Source organism: Conger conger, chromosome 12 (genome assembly GCF_963514075.1).
Source record: "Conger conger chromosome 12, fConCon1.1, whole genome shotgun sequence".
NCBI classification, from domain to species: domain Eukaryota; kingdom Metazoa; phylum Chordata; class Actinopteri; order Anguilliformes; family Congridae; genus Conger; species Conger conger.
Genome location: NC_083771.1, coordinates 48,139,864 through 48,157,363, shown reverse-complemented (window position 1 = coordinate 48,157,363; position 17,500 = coordinate 48,139,864). Strand labels below are relative to the sequence as shown.

Below are 17,500 nucleotides of genomic sequence, written 5' to 3'. Positions count from 1 at the left end.
GGCAGAGACCACGCCCCTCAGAGACCACGCCTGTCAGAGACCACGCCTGTCAGAGACCACGCCCCTCAGAGACCACGCCTGTCAGAGACCACGCCCTTCAGAGACCACGCCTGTCAGAGACCACGCCCCTCAGAGACCACGCCCTCAGAGACCACACCCTTCAGAGACCACGCCTGTCAGAGACCACGCCCCTCAGAGACCACGCCCTCAGAGACCACACCCGGCAGAGACCACCCCTCAGAGACCACGCCCCTCAGAGACCACGCCTGTCAGAGACCACGCCCTCAGAGACCACACCCGGCAGAGACCACGCCCCTCAGAGACCACGCCCCACAGAGACCACTCCCCTCAGAGACCACGCTCCTCAGAGACCACGCCCTCAGAGACCACACCCGGCAGAGACCACGCCCCTCAGAGACCACGCCCCACAGAGACCACTCCCCTCAGAGACCACGCTCCTCAGAGACCACGCCCCTCAGAGACCACGCCCCACAGAGACCACACCCGGCAGAGACCACGCCCCACAGAGACCACACCCAGCAGAGACCAAGCCTGTCAGAGACCACGCCCCTCAGAGACCACACCCGGCAGAGACCACGCCCGGCAAAGCTCACACCTGTCAGAGCCACCTCAGTTGGTGTATGTTGAGCATTCTGGTGCAAAATAGCTGCCGTGCGTCATCCTGTCTAACTATCTATAGATCTATTTATCTAAATCACGCCCCTCATCCCAAACCACCCTCCCAGCCCGATCAGACTCCTGTTCAATCAGTGCAAACACAGACGGTGGCCTGAAGTCAATAAACATTGGCCCCTAACTGGAGAAAGTACTGCTAACATTTACTTATTTATCTGTAAGTCGAGGCAAAGGACAAATATTGATTCCATCCCAGCCATTATCTACAGCGGATAATTGGAGTTCCAGTTTATAAAGCAACAGCTCTGTCACATTTAAACCATCGAACCAGAGAGTCTAAAGACAAACCCCCACAGTATAAATAACTAACACACCACTGATGAATAATCACAGCAGATTTACCTGAACATGCAATATGATTAAATACAGTCAGTGAATACACAGTAACACTGCATGAAGCCCATGCCATAAGGCTGTCATACACATGACATAACAGCTGTCACAAGATGGCATAGCATGACATAGTATGACAGTAGTATCACAGTGTTATGTCATTTGTCATAACCTGACATCATCTGTTATGCCATCTTGTGACAGCGGTTATCTCAGCCTTATGGTGAGGGTTTACCTAGTACACTAACTACTGTAATGAGTACATTGAGGGGTTGAGGGGGAATCCAGGGGGGTTTGTGGGTGTGTGTGAGGACATTTGCTGACTTACAAGGCTTCAGTGTGTGTGGGGGTGTGTGTGAGGGGGAATTTGGGGGCTATTTGGGTATGTGGGGTTGTTTGGGGGGTGTGTGGGGTGTTTAGAGGGGTGTGTGAGGGGGTATTTGGGGTGTTTAGAGGGGTGTGTGAGGGGGTATTTGGGGTGTTTAGAGGGGTGTGTAAGGGGGTATGTGGGGTGTTTAGAGGGGTGTGTGAGGGGGTATTTGGGGGGTGTGCGGGGTGTTTAGAGGGGTGTGTGAGGGGGTATTTGGGGGGTGTGTGGGGGTGTAAGGGGGTATTTGGGGGTGTGTGGGGTGTTTAGAGGGGTGTTTAGAGGGGGTATGTGGGGTGTTTAGAGGGGTGTTTAGAGGGGTGTGAGGCGGGGTCTCTCACTCACAAGGCCCCGGTGTAGCCGGGCTCACAGCGGCACTCCCCGGTGGCGTGGTGGCAGGCCGCTCCGTTCTGGCACTGGCAGCGCTGCTGGCAGCTGTGGCCGTAGGACCCCGCCCCGCAGGCCTCCTCACACCGCCAGCCCCGGTACCCCGGCTGGCACAGGCACGCCCCCGTGATGGGGTTACACAGCGCCCCGTTCTTACACTGGCACCGGCTGCTGCAGTGGGGGCCCCAGTGGCTGCTGTCGCAAGCTGCAAGAGGGGGGGGGGGACACAGAGACACCCCGACAGGTTTAGGGAGAACTGCCCCCCCCCAAAAAAATAGGGGTGTATATACAAATACAACACAGGACAAAACAACAGATAATAGTCCTGTCTGTCTGACCTGGGTCACATATGTAATTGTGAAAGGTCCTCATAACATTAGTAATTTCTGTCTGGTGTGTGAACAGTCCTCATAACATTAGTATTGTGTGTGAACATCAGTCATTTCTCTATTTCGTGAATGTGCGTGTGTGTGTGTGTGTGTGTGTGTGTGTGTGTGGGAGAATGGTGCCCATAACATCAGTCATTTGTCCTGACTTGACATTGCACAATGATTAGTATCTGATGATGAAAATAACATTCAGGTGGGCTGAGGTAGGAGGCTGTGCACGGCAGATCAATATTGTAAAAAGATAACGATACCTTATTACATGTAGGCCAGTTTCTCAAAATAGGTAATGAACCTCTTCGGCAACTAACAGATTTCTCTGATTTGGCTGAAATCGTATGGTGTTCTGAAGCACTGTATCAGAGGAACGTGTTGCCTACAGTGTTAAATTTGAGTTTGTTGCTGATGACCAGCTTCAGGTCGTTCAGTGGGACTAAAACTAAGAGCTGTAGAATTTGCGTAGGTGAGAGGACCTCCTCTCCCTGTGTCCCTGGCGCATACAAATGGCCACGCTCTATTGATCAAATCTGAAACAAGCACCCAATCCGTTTTCTCCATCGATTCCTTTCTCCAGGACGTTGACACAGCGGTCCCTATTTCAGAGAGAGCGTCCCATCAGTCACCTTCAAAAGCTAAACAAATTCCATCAAAAACTCTACGCCTGTTTTCTTTTTATTCTAAAAGCCTGGATGACATGAAATACCTGGGATGACCCGAGGTAACCCCTCTGTTTCTGTACCAGACTGGACCTGGCTCAATTATATTACATTACATTACATTACATTACAAGGCATTTAGCAGATGCTACATCCAGGCATCCAGAGTGACGTACAATGAAGTGCAGATCGAACACAAGTACAAGTGTGAAGAGGACCTGAGAGGACAGTACGGTTCCGAGTCCTAGTGTGAACATACAGATAATCAGAACCTTTGAAGAGTACATCAACTTACGAACTAGCATACCACGGTTGGCAGCTAGAATACCCCGAGTACAACAATACAATAGGTAATACAAAACACAACAATATCTATATATAACTATATAAGTGCCATTATAGTCTATAGAATGGCACTTATATATACTCCTCTCCATCTCTCCCCTGCTCTCCTCTTGGATTCAAATACTATTCTATGATTGAAACGGGCAACATAAGCACATAAAAAGTTCAGGCAATCACAACATTTTCCTCTTCAGTGGGGGCAGAACCATTGCATCAACGAGGAGCAGCAGCCACACTGCAGTAGACCAGGGGTGCACAACTCCGGTCCTGGAGAGCCGGTCTGCCTGCTGGTTTTTGTTCCAACCAATTGCCTTGCACTAGGCTGAGTACCATTTTACAGAGGAAACCAACTCGGGCCAACTGGGGGAAAAGGCGATTGAGCCTTCAGCGGGCAGTGCGATGGTCTGTAACTCAGGAGGATAGCGGTTTAAATCTGCATAAGTGAATATCCAGCTGTACAAAATGGCCGCTACACTGCGCGAGACGTTGGCGGTAAGGGCGTTTAACGTCCTCAAAGATGAGAAAATGGTGGCCAGAGACCGCAGAGAGCTGCGGGGGAACGCGGGGGATGAGGTTCCGCAGCCCACCCCCTTCAGGAAGTGCAGTCTCAGGCAGGAAGTGGAGGACTGAGACTCTGAGACGGGTGGTGAGGAGAGTAGAGGAGGAGAGGAGAGGAGAGAGGGGAGAGGAGGAGAGGAGAGGAGAGGAGAGGAGGAGGGGAGGAGAGGAGAGGAGATAGGAGAGGAGGAGAGGACAGGAGAGGAGAGGAGGAGAGGAGAGGAGAGGAGAGAGGGGAGGGGAGGAGAGGAGAAGAGAGAGGGGAGGGGAGGAGAGGAGAGGAGAGGAGAGAGGGGAGGGGAGAGAGGAGGAGAGGAAAGGATGTATGGAGAGGAGAGAAGAAGAGAGGTGAGGAGGAGAGGAGGAGAGGAGCACGTTGGTTTGGCGGTGTTAACGGCTGAGGAAGCAGACACCCTGCCAGGCCCATCCTCCTGTGGGGTGCTGTTAAACCTGGGCGGGCGCGGTCCGCCTTCGGCATTGTAGCGCTCATTAAATCCTTGGGACGGTCTAATGAGGGCTTCAAGGGCTTCACGTGGCCCCTAAAACACAGCGCTGCATGCCCCTTTACGCAGCTCCCTGCTTTCATGAGTCAACACTTGTATTTTATTTATATTTCTTTCAGACAACAACAACTCCCCCATTACCCACTTCACTACTATACAGCCATTTGCAACTTTCAGTCAGACTGAGCAGGGGCCAATCCCCCTGGCGCAATGTGGGGTTAAGGGCCCAACAGCTGCACTGATCTTATTGTGGATACACCGGGGCTTGAACCACTAACCTTCCAGGTACCAAGTCAGTCTTACACCTTAATCACTAGACTACAGGCCAGCCCCACCCCACAACTGGATAACAATGGACTGGCCCACAATCTTTTCTCTTTAATCTCGGCACGCGCCACAGCTTAGACGGGGGGGGGGGTCCCGCAGTAAAAAAAAGCTCAGCTGTCGATACTCTCAGAGCTATTCCCAGCCCAGTAAAACATTAGCGCCTTGTAAGCACAGGCGCTCAATGTGTGAGTTATTCTCATAAGCAAAGGTCGTTAAAACCCACCATCGCTCCCTCGAGCGAGGGCCCCACAGACATGAAGATCCCCCCCCTCTCGATCGAACAGAGCTTCACTATCAGCGCCCAAAGTACTGAGCATCTCATTACGAGACTTACAGGTCACATTGCGAAGGTCATGAATGGATCATGTTATTGAAAAAAAAAACAGCTCTAAATCCTTCACACTTAAAAGTCATCGTTTTGAACCTAAGGTCATTTTAGTGTGAGACAGAGGAACAGAGACAGAGCGAGATGGAGTGGGAGAGAGAGCAAAAGAGAGGGGGAGAGAGGCAAACAGAGAGAGAGAGGGGGGGAGGGAGAGGGAGTGAGAAAGGGAGCGAGAGAGAGAGAGAAAGAGAGAGAGGGAGAAAGGGAGAGAAAGAGAAAGAGGGAGAGAGAGAGGGAGAAAGGGAGAGAAAGAGACAGAGAGGGAGAGAGAGACCGAGACAAAACCCCCTCACAGGGCCACTCAAGGCCTGCTGCTGCCTTTGTGAAACATGACCTACATAGAGCCAGCCACTGGGCCTCAGGGCAGCCTGTTCCCCAGCAGAACCACCCGTCCTGTCCTGCCCCAAAACACCACCCAGGCCCAGAACCACCCATCCTGTCCTGCCCCAAAACACCACCCAGGCCCAGAACCACCCGTCCTGTCCTGCCCCAAAACACCACCCAGGCCCAGAACCACCCGTCCTGTCCTGCCCCAAAACACGACCCAGGCCCAGAACCACCCGTCCTGTCCTGCCCCAAAACACCACCCAGGCCCAGAACCACCCGTCCTGTCCTGCCCCAAAACACCACCCAGGCCCAGAACCACCCGTCCTGTCCTGCCCCAAAACACCGCCCAGGCCCAGAACCACCCGTCCTGTCCTGCCCCAAAACACCACCCAGGCCCAGAACCACCCGTCCTGTCCTGCCCCAAAACACGACCCAGGCCCAGAACCACCCGTCCTGTCCTGCCCCAAAACACCACCCAGGCCCAGAACAGTCAACTCCTATAGGTAATGAATGCAGTCATTCAATGTATTTCTAATACAGATGGGAACCACGTACAGTGGCTTCAGAAAGTATTCAGACCCCTTCACTCTTTGATCCACGTAAAATTTAATCTCCAACACAATAAAGTGCGCAAAAAGTGATGGGGTGTGAATACTTTCCGAAGCCACTGTACCCTTTAGAGAACTACTCGGCACACAGAATACCAGGAGGACGCAGTGAGGCCTGGGATCTGTAGTTCTGCACAACAGCCAGGACTACATTCGTCACCGTCCAATCGCAAAGGAGGAATAACCACTGTGCCAATGGAGCATCATCAAGAGTTCCTGGGTGCTCCAATCACAAGTTTCACAGTTTTTATACATATCATTGCACATTCTCACCAGACCTGGGTCAAATGCGCAACTGTTTCGGATTTAAATACTTTTCTACGCTTTACTGAGCCTGTCTGACGTATTGCAACCAATTAAATACTCTCAAAATAGCACAAACCCCGCCTCCTGGTCCTCTTGGGTGGCTCAAGTGCACCAGGCAAGATCAATCGAGCACAGAAAAATGTGTACAATTTGACCCAGATCTCATTATCACTGATAGAGTACCAGGCACTTGGATTACACAATTCTATAGTGGGATATGTTATCACTGCATATCATGGTGTTATCACTGAGTACTGGCCGCTGGGATTACACGCGGTTCCCGCTGAAAGCAGGTTAGGAGAGCCAAGCAGCTCCACACAGTGGTGGTGTGGTCTGGTGACTGGGGCCTGGTACCATCTGCTCTGCTTCACACTCCCTGTATGACACATCAGTCCCACAGTAGGTCAGGTGACTGTGGGGGTCAGGAGCAAACGCACACACAAAATGGAGGATGATGGAAAAAGAGAAAGAAAAGAGAGGGGAGACAAAAGGCAGAGAAAGATAGAAGCAGAGAGATGAGACTGATTTTAGAGACAGAGAGAGAGGAAGGCAGACAGACAGACAGACTCAGAGAGAGATAGAGAGAGAGAGAGAGAGAGAGAGAGAGGGAGAGGGAGAGAGAGAGAGAGAGAGGGAGAGAGGGAGATAGACAGAGAGAGAGAGAGAGAGAGACAGACAGAGACAGAGAGAGAGGGAGACAGACAGACAGACAGACAGAGAGAGAGAGAGAGAGAGAGAGAGACAGAGACAGAGAGAGAGGGAGACAGACAGACAGACAAAGAGAGAGACAGAGAGAGAGAGAGAGAGAGAGAGAGAGAGAGAGAGGGGGGGGGGGAACAGAGAGAGAGAGATGATGAAGAAAAGTGCCAGGAAAAGCAGATCGATGATCCACTGAGATTAAAAGAGTAAAATCAATGAAAGCTGAAACAAGAAGGCGTGTCAATACATGGTATAATACGGTTTTCAAAAAGTAATTAATTCTCAATGGAAATGCTTGGTTGTGTATGTACAGTGTGTAAGAATGTAGAAACAAATATCAGATTAGCGACGACAAGACAGCTAGTTGTTTGGGCAGCTTGAAGAGGATACCATTTTGCACAACAAATCAATTATTCAGACCAAGCAGCGTTCATTTCTCATTGCTAATTTCTGTAGCTAATCTATTTGTCGCAATTATACTGAAACGGGTCAAGCACAGACTTCCTGTACACAATCACCGTGTCTTCAATTCATGACATATATTATTCCTATCACATTGCTAAAGCATGGGAAAAGCAAGTTGGATAGTCGGTAAACTGTGTGGACTGACAGGCATGGGTATCAGTCTGTCATAACGGAGATAAAGCGGAAGACCCGCCATTTTGGCTCAAGTCTGCCCAGCCACCATTTTGGCTCATAAAGGGCACAGGCAAAAAGAGCTGGCAGTTTAAGAGGGGAAAACCCCACATCACCCTTCCAAGTAATCCAACCTGCCAGCTGTTGACTGAAACTGAGACCCCTCCCTCACCCTGAACGAGGTTTGAGTTTTTTTTGTTTTTTTTAGGGGGGGGGGGGGGGGCAGTGGTTTGGGTGATTTTACATCCGTTAAATATCACACACTGAGCACATACTGTCTGGTGAGCCTAGCATGGAGGGCCATAGAGGATCATGGGAATATGACACTTCTGTTTGTGTCTGTCAAGAGTTTGAAAGGGAAGTTTACAATCGGTACTAATCTGGGTGTCTGGGCCTGCCTGGCATCTGTTTCATACTTACTTTTCTGCTGGAATGGGGTGTGTGTGTGTGTGAGACTACGTGGGTGTGTGTCTGTCTCTGAGCGAGACTATGTGTGTGTGTGTGTGTGTGTGTGAGACTACGTGGGTGTGTTTTTGGAAACCTGAGAAGACAGTACTAACTGGCCTTGGTGAGATACTCGAGCTGGAGGTTTGCAGAAATGTATTCGGTTTATTTGTCTTCTTCACAAGGACAATAGCAGCTGGGCACCACCAGACCAACACAAGCAGAGCCTGGTGTGAAGTCTCATATTTCCACTCTGTTTAAATGGCCACTCTTATGAAATATACCATTACCGTTTTCAGTTTCAACACATACACGCGATAATCTTAGCATCATCTCAGGTACTTGCGACACCCAGAAGGCCACAGGAAAATTATGAATCACCAAACCGAGTCCAGCTCAAACTTACTGGCACAAACACACTGGCAAATGCAAGACTACACCATCAATCTCCAGGATGCCGAACCCCTGAGCTGTTTAATCTGCATTATGGAGATGGTGCAGTAATAACAGTCGGATTGGAACAGACAGCTTGGTTTGACATAATGGTGGAACTGGACCTGAAAACGGATCCTGGCAGCTGGTTTTGGACTTGATTTTAAAAGCGACTACACTGGACGCACATGAACAAAGAGGCCACAAACCAGTTTCCTGAGAACAACCAAGTCTACTAAGTGCTTCTGAAAGACTGTGGGCTCTTTCCAATCGTTTATTTTTCACCGCTTACCTTTCTAAAACAGGAAGTGAGAAAAGGAGGTGAAGACAAGAAATCCAGAAAACATGAATTAGGCAAACGGAATGTCCTCGCTCCTTCAAACGTTGGTTCAAAGTCACGTCAGTTACAGACGTGGCAGATAGCAGATAGGTGGATCCACAGGTTGATTATTTACACATTCTGAAAAAAACTTCCGAAAAGGATGCGCTCATATTTTCCTGCTCAATAAAAATTCGGGAGCCTCCTAACTTGGGCTTCGACCTCTGAGGATGAACATTTACCCTTACATTTACCCTTACCCTTGATTGTACTCTTCAAGGGTTCTGATTGTCTGTATGTTTACACTACGACTCGGAACTGTACTGTCCTCTCAGGTCCTCTTAGCACTCATACTTGTGTTTGATTTGCACTTCACTGTACGTTGCTCTGGATAAGAGCGTCTGCTAAATGCCATGTAATGTAATGTAATTTACTGGGTTTCAATAACAAGGAGAGATGGGGGTGAAAAAATTCTTCTCAGTTGCTTTCTTTCTTTAATGACCCAAGTGCTGCAAACACAGGGCCCTCGAAAATAAAACATCTCCCCTCTGCCATGAGGCACCCTGTGTTCCCTGCGGCAGAGTTTTAAAATTTAAAATGTTTTATCCTGAGGGCGTTTCCGGTGAACTTGGCTCTCTGAGTCTTTCTCTTTCGCAGTAAAAGAATGAGTAAAAAGAATGAGAGAATCTCTTCCTCCTTCTCCTCCACCCTAAACAAAATCTCAGACGCATTGTGGCCGTCCAGTGACCCGTGAGCCAGAGGGTGGCTTTCAGTCTGGCTTTCCGGCCTTTTGAGGAAATTAAAGTCATATTAGTGCCACACGGTCTGCATGGGACGCATCGCGGTGGAACACCCCGCAGAGATGTGGATCATCAATCAGAGAATAAACCTCTGCGACATCGCCGCGTTTTTTAAATCTTCAAGGACGCCCTACTTGACAGCCGTCGCTAGATAGTGCAACGAGATTATTTGAATATAAACGTGAGGATTTTAACAAAAAAGACGTGAGCGAGCAACCATTTGCATAAAACAGCGTCTTCTTGCGATTCGCTCACTCTGTGTGCAGATCACAGTGACCCAGTCCGTGGTGTGAGAAATGGTAGCAGCACGGCACGGCACGGCAGATGATGATGATGATGATGATGATGATGATGATATTATCTCCGACCGCGGTTTATTTTCCTAGCGGAATCGCGCATAAACAGTTCCGTGACCGAGCTTCGCGGTCGATCAGACACAGCGGTAATGACAGCGCCAGGACCGAGAGCCCCCGTAGCCTTTGGCGACTTCGGGATAATGACAGTTATTGATCCGCCAAGCGAGCCGGCGATTTAACTGTAAACATATTCCGTATTTTCCCCAGAAAAACAGCAGACGATTCCCTGGCACGTCAGTTCTGTGAAAACATGCCATATGTTTACAGTTAAACCGCGAAGCTCAGTCACGGAACTGTTTATACGCGAGTCCGCTGCGAAAATAAACGGTCGGAGATAATATCATCATCATCAGCTGTGCAGTGCCGCTACCATTTCTCATACCGCTCGTTTTCACAGAACTGACGTGCCAGGAAAGCGTCTGTTAAGAGGTAACTCTTCGTTCCGCTAAATCAGATTTTTACTCCATGCGTCTCTGTCAGCTACTTCCGTGTCTCTCTTGGTTGCTATAGCTACGCAAACACAGGAACGATTAGGAAAGTATGAAAGTATAAATTCGGTTTCTTACTACATATCAGCCGTCTCACATAGAAATTATATTTACAGAAATTCATTCTCGGGAGCTGCAACAAAAAAAAGAAAACCTGCGTTCTTTGTTTTTTACCGTTGAGTAACTCGCACACCTGATTCAATGACTGAACCAATCAAACCACCATAAATGCCCTTGATTAGATAAATCAGGTGCGTGAGTTCCTGATTACGACAAAAACCTTCTGGCCAGTGGGTCCCGAGGACTCAGGGGGGGTTCAGGGTGTGTGGCCCCAGACGCCACAATGGGGCTTTTTATTCCAGCACAGAACCGCTGGCTTAACCTCCCCTCTGCCCGACACGCACCGCCCCCCGCCACCCAAAACCCCCAACTATCCCCCCCCCCCGCCCCCCCAGGACCATTTCACTTTTAAGTTTAGTCTGAGGGGGCAGTGACCCCCCCCCCCCCCCCCCCCTGCCAGTGTGCGGGTGTGTCAGGGCTGAGACCGATGTGGGAGTTACCGCATTAACGGATAAGACGTTACGCAACCTGACCCCCCCCCCTGACTTACGACTTAAGTTTTTCAATAAGTGCCACCCCCCCCGGCTCATAGACCTTCTGACTTCCTGATGGGATAAAACGGGTGGAAATAAATGAATAGCAACACCGACATTCCGCAGGGAATTCCGGGATGGAGGGGGCTTTTCCTGGTTGTTTTGACTCCGGCAGGCAGAGACAGATGAGCGTAAAACCACACCAGAGGGCAGGAGGCTACTGAGGACAGCGCAGACCTGGCAACCCTGGGGCAGCCTGTAGCCTAGTGCCTAAGGTGCCTGTAGCCTAGTGCATAAGGTGCCTGTAGCCTAGTGCATAAGGTGCCTGTAGCCTAGTGCATAAGGTGCCTGTAGTCTAGTGGCTAAGGTGCCTATAGTCTAGTGGCTAAGGTGCCTGTAGTCTAGTGGCTAAGGTGCCTGTAGTCTAGTGGCTAAGGTGCCTGTAGTCTAGTGGCTAAGGTGCCTATATCTGAGTGTCTAAGGTGCCTGTAGTCTAGTGGCTAAGGTGCCTGTAGTCTAGTGCCTAAGGTGCCTGTAGTCTAGTGCCTAAGGTGCCTGTAGTCTAGTGCCTAAGGTGCCTGTAGCCTAGTGGCTAAGGTGCCTGTAGTCTAGTGGCTAAGGTGCCTGTAGTCTAGTGGCTAAGGTGCCTGTAGTCTAGTGGCTAAGGTGCCTGTAGTCTAGTGGCTAAGGTGCCTATATCTGAGTGTCTAAGGTGCCTGTAGTCTAGTGGCTAAGGTGCCTGTAGTCTAGTGCCTAAGGTGCCTGTAGTCTAGTGCCTAAGGTGCCTGTAGTCTAGTGCCTAAGGTGCCTGTAGTCTAGTGCCTAAGGTGCCTGTAGTCTAGTGACTAAGGTGCCTGTAGCCTAGTGGCTAAGGTGCCTGTAGTCTAGTGCCTAAGGTACCTGTAGTCTAGTGCCTAAGGTGCCTGTAGTCTAGTGACTAAGGTGCCTGTAGCCTAGTGGCTAAGGTGCCTGTAGTCTAGTGCCTAAGGTGCCTGTAGTCTAGTGCCTAAGGTGCCTGTAGTCTAGTGCCTAAGGTGCCTATATCCGAGTGGCTAAGGTGCCTGTAGTCTAGTGGCTAAGGTGCCTATATCCGAGTGGTTAAGGTGCCTGTAGCCTAGTGACTAAGGTGCATTGCTGGGACCTGGAAGGTTGGTGGTTCAAGCCCCTGTGTAGCCGCAATAAGATCAGGCCCTGAACCCCACATTTCTCCAGGGAAGACTGTCAACTGCTTAGTCTAATCAACTGTCAGTCGCTTTGGATAAAAGCGGCAGCTACATAACTGTAATGTAGCCATATCCCCAGTACTGTGTCTGGAGACGTCCACTTTGAACCAGGAATGAGAGGTTTTTATGACCCTTAAGTGCTATTGTGTTAGTGTAGCATAGGAGTTGGAGGGGAGGGGCCCTGTACACTGAATTTGGGACGCACAGGGCCCAGGGTTTGGGGAGAGAGGGGGAATGGAGAGGGGGGTTGGGCGTGTATCGGATTTTGCGTTCCGCTGATGTGGTGCAAAACAAAATGTCCTCCCCCCCTCCCAGCCACTCCCTGTCCAGTCAGCCCCGCCCCTCTGCCCCCACGCTATTGGTTGGGGGAGGTATATTTTGACGGACAGCCGCAGCTGGAGGACTTACCGCTGGAGCAGTCGGGGCCCCCCCAGCCCGGCTCACACTGGCAGGAGCCGGGGGCCACACAGCGGCCGTGAACACACTTCTCCGCGCAGTGCGCTGCAGGGAGGGGGGAGGGGGGAGGGGGGGGGACACAAGGGAAAGTCAGGTCAAGTTTCAGTCACTCTCACAACACAACACAGCAGCGGAGCGGGGCGGAGGAGGGGGGAGAGGGTAATCGGGGGGGGGGGGGGTGTTTTTGGGGCGCGGAGCCATTTTCACACGGTGCGAGTTCCCCCCCAACTCCGACTGAGACCCCCCCGGAGACTCCCCCACACAAGCAAGCAGTGCATGCTGGAAAAGGTTCTGTCACACACACACACACACACACACACACACACACAGACCCACACACACACACACACACACACACACAGACCCACACAGCCACAGACACACAATTACACACACTCACTCACACACACACACACACACACACACACACACACACAGACCCACACACAGACCCACACACACACACACACACACAGACCCACACAGCCACAGACACACAATTACACACACACACACACACACACACACACACAGACCCACACAGCCACAGACACACAATTACACACACTCACTCACACACACACACACACACACACACACACACACACACACACACACACACAGACCCACACAGCCACAGACACACAATTACACACACTCACTCACACACACACACACACACACACACACACACACAGACCCACACAGCCACAGACACACAATTACACACACTCACTCACACACACACACATTCACACATACACACAATTACATACAGACACACACACAGACCCACACAGCCACAGACACACAATTACACACACTCACTCACTCACACACACACACATTCACACATACACACAATTACATACAGACAGACACATACACACACAATTACACTCACTCACACACACACACACACACACACACACATACACACAATTACATACAGACAGACACACACAGTTACATACACACACACACAGACCACCTCAAAGCTGAAGGGAAAGAGAGGGGTTTAGACATGAGGACACAGTCTGGAGTGTGTGTGAGTGTGTGTGTGTGTGTGTGTGCGTGTGAGGGTGGGGGTGGGGTTGGTCATATTCAGCGATGGCAACTAGGGCTGAGCAATGTAGCATGAGATGTTTCTTTCAGCGCACTTATCCCTGGCTATGGGTGTGCACTTTGTTGTACGTCGCTCTGGATAAGAGCGTCTGCCAAATGCCAATAATGTAATGTAATGTAATGTTGAAAGTGATAACGGTCATCGCCACCAGGATGTGTATTGCGTTTCTTCTCTGTCCTTTTTTCCCCAATTGTACCTGATGTAACATAAACAACAAAACTTCAAATACCGTGTGAAACTCTTGCAAAAAACATCACCACTTATCGTATGCATAGGGTGCTGATAAGACAGCCAATCAGCAGCAAGGTCACACAGCTTCCGTTTGATCATGCGATGTGTTTCTGCCAAATTATTGAGTACCACACGCATGGCGGTCGACTGTGCATTCTGGGATATGATGACTCGCCGCCCGCCGACATCACAGACACACAGATACTGAAAGATTCTACTGAAAACAGGGGAACAGACCGGCGACCAACCGCCATGTGACGCACTGTAAACACAACGGGCCTCTTTCAGGGGCCAGAGACAGTGCTCTTTGAGCCCTGGCCAGTCGCATTTCCACAGAGCCGATTCATCCCCAATAAAGGAGGCCCTCAGCCCGTCCCTCAGCGCAACATCAGTGTCGTCTCTGCTGGCTGCTGACTCAGCGTTTCGGCCGGGGGGGGCGCAAAATGGCCGCCAGGGTCCAAAGCGTGCGCTGCGGTGTGGCGACGCCAGAAACACTCGCAGGTCTGAACTCTTCACCCCAGGAGCTCTACCTGTTCTCCGTCAGAACATGAACTCGCTCAGTGTAAGTACTATATTATGAGTTCTGTTCTCCACACCTGCACTGCACAACCCTGTTCCTGGAGATCTACCGTCCTCTAGGTTTTCATTTTTATCCTAATAAGCCTGATTCTACCGATAATCAGCTCAATGAGATCTCTAGCTGTTGACTGAGGTGGGCTTTGCTAGGGTTGGAGTGAAAACTTACAGGATGCAGGATACAGTAGATCTCCAGGAACAGGGTTGTGCAGTCCTGCGATGAGCCATAAGTCTGAGAGATGTTCTCGACCTGACAGATACGATGCTGTTGACCTATAAGTTTATTCTGACCGTTTTGTGTTTGCAGTTAGCACAGAGCTCCTCCTCCTGCTCCTGATTGGGCACACCTGTTCCTGATTGGGCACACCTGTTCCTGAACGTTGGAAGTCTAGCCCAAAGCTACAGAGCGGTGCCACCTGCTGAACACAGTCACAGAAACCACAGGGGCCAGATGGCACCTCCGGCTTTCCGTAGTCCCATAAAAAGGTCGGCCAGGGAAACGGGTCAGAGTAGGGAGCTTCAGGTGCATTCTGGGACGCCTCCATCACCCTGCTCTGGCCTCAGGCGGAGCGTGACACAGACGAAGAGACGTGACCTATTTTTCTGAGCTGCCAGGTTCTCTGCGCTTTCCAAATTCCACTCTCCCTCTGAAGCCTGGAAAAACTCTTTTAGGCAACGCTGAGTCGCGGCCTCGACCTGAACCGTGCGTCTAACTACTACCACGTTTCCTGGAGCACAGCCTCAGAAAAAGAAAGTTAACAAACTTTTTAAAAAGACCTAAAAAAACCCCAAATGGCCCCCTTACTGCTGCTTAAGAGACAATCGACTGTACAGCGCCGCAACATTTACAGTTTGATGTTTGAAATAATCAAGACAATAAAATAATGTCTTTCTTCAGAATTCATAGCAATTTTTAATAAGAAGGCTGAGCTTGAACAGACTGGTTGAATGGTTGGCGGGTTCTAACCCCATATAAACATCGATGACAATACATGCAGTATACATACAAGTGCTGCAGGTCAGATGCACCAAACAGTAACACTATGAATAAACCAAAAAATAAGTCAGTCTAAACAAGTATTATTATAACAAGCAGTAAAAAAATGGAGAAAAGCTAATATTTTCCACTTGAGAGAGGAAAAAAAAAGTCTCATTACAAGATTCAAACACTTGTTAAGAACCATATTTCGCTGTGGCCCTTGTGTGAACTGCTGACGATGCGTGTTCCCTATGAACAGTCCCATTGGCCGAAGGTCTGTAGCCGCAGCGGATTGGCCGGGGCGGGAGAGGGGCGGTACTTACGGGCGCACGTCTCTCCGCTCTCGTAGAAGCCGGGGCAGCACTGGGACTTGCGGCGGTACATGGTCTTCTCCCCGCGGCGGTACGCCGTGCGGTAGCTCACCCTGAGCGGGGGAACAGCGTGAAACAGCGTGAGAGACAGGAACGCCACTGTGGGAACGCCACTGCGACCACAACCAGGAAACACACGGCATACGGACGCTCTTACTAAACTCACAAAATGGAGGACAATAAAAAAAACCTGAAAAAACAGAAACCGTATGTACATCCCAACTTTCCACCAGGGCTTTAAAAATATACTCTCCTGTGACAGGTGTACTCAGACCCTCTCCTGTGTCAGGTGTGGAAGGTGTGTCAGGTGTACTCACCTGTGTCAGGTGTGTAAGGTTTGTCAGGTGTACTCTCCTGTGTCAGGTGTGTAAGGTTTGTCAGGTGTACTCTCCTGTGTCAGGTGTGTACGGTTTGTCAGGTGTACTCTCCTGTGTCAGGTGTACTCTCCTGTGTCAGGTGTGTAAGGTGTGTCAGGTGTACTCACCTGTGCCGCGTGCACTTGAACCAGTTGAGGATGTCTGCACAGCTGGTGTAGTAGATCTGGTCGAAGGGGTGGGCGTAGGACTCCTGCACCGTCACCGAATAGCTGGGAGGGAAAAGGTCACATGACCAGTCAGCCGCACATAATTATTTGCACAGTGTGTGGTCCCAGAGCTCAGCCATAAGTCGCTAACGAGCTTAACAAGTTTAATAGCGGAGCGTGTTTAATACTGAGGCCATTAGGGTGTTCAGAGGAGGATTATATATCAAAAACCGCCCCCTCAGAAGTCTCCACAGATCCGCGTGTTTAAAACTCGCTCTCTCTCTCCCTCTCTCCCTCTCTCCCTCTCTCCCTCTCTCTCTGGGCTGGTTCTCCAGTATCGTATGCTCCTGCGTCACTGGAGTGGTCGTGAGGTAAAGCCTTTCTCTCAGAACTTTCTGGAAGAACCTTAAGCTCAACTCTACCTGTGTGATTCTACTCCAGCTCAACTCTACCTGTGTGATTCTACTCCAGCTCAACTCTACCTGTGTGATTCTACTCCAGCTCAACTCTACCTGTGCGATTCTACTTCAGCTCAAGACGACTTCTGCAGAGAACAAACAAACAAACACATGTGCACATGAACACATAATGTCCAAGGAGAAAAATAGAGGCTTTGCGCACGAAAACATGCCTTAATTACACACAAAGCAGTATGTTTTAATAGTCTGTTTACCTGACTCCCAGGTAAAGGGAGGGTGAAGACACCTGACTCCCAGGTAAAGGGAGGGAGGACTGTGAGATGCTGGTTTAGAGTGTTGTGTGAAACACATCTGGGCCTAAACAATACTTTACCATCTGCTGCCCTGCAGACAAACGACCAACCAGAAATCCTCTTTATGGCCTGTAGGCCAATCACCTTTCTTTTTACTACTAGGACAGAAGCTCTGAAAGCAACAACTGAAGATGTCAATCACAAAAGCCCCACTCAAACCCCAAGGCCTTAAAAACATGTGGTGTTTTATTGTACGCTTCTTGAACGTGAGACAAGAGCAGACTTGAGCCACAGGCGTTAAAATAAACAATTCAACAGAGAGAGAGAGAGGGGCACAGGGAGAGGGAGAGAG

The 17,500-nt window shown here is 50.1% G+C and overlaps 1 protein-coding gene across 1 annotated transcript in view; it reads right to left on the bottom strand.

Annotated features, from left to right (window-relative positions):
• Positions 1-17,500, bottom strand: part of megf10 (multiple EGF-like-domains 10) — an 85,013-nt gene that overhangs the window by 44,768 nt on the left and 22,745 nt on the right. Inside the window, 4 exon segments of the mRNA XM_061262851.1 lie at positions 1,742-1,988; positions 12,583-12,675; positions 15,866-15,966; positions 16,398-16,499. Coding sequence (XP_061118835.1) covers positions 1,742-1,988; positions 12,583-12,675; positions 15,866-15,966; positions 16,398-16,499 — 543 coding nt within the window.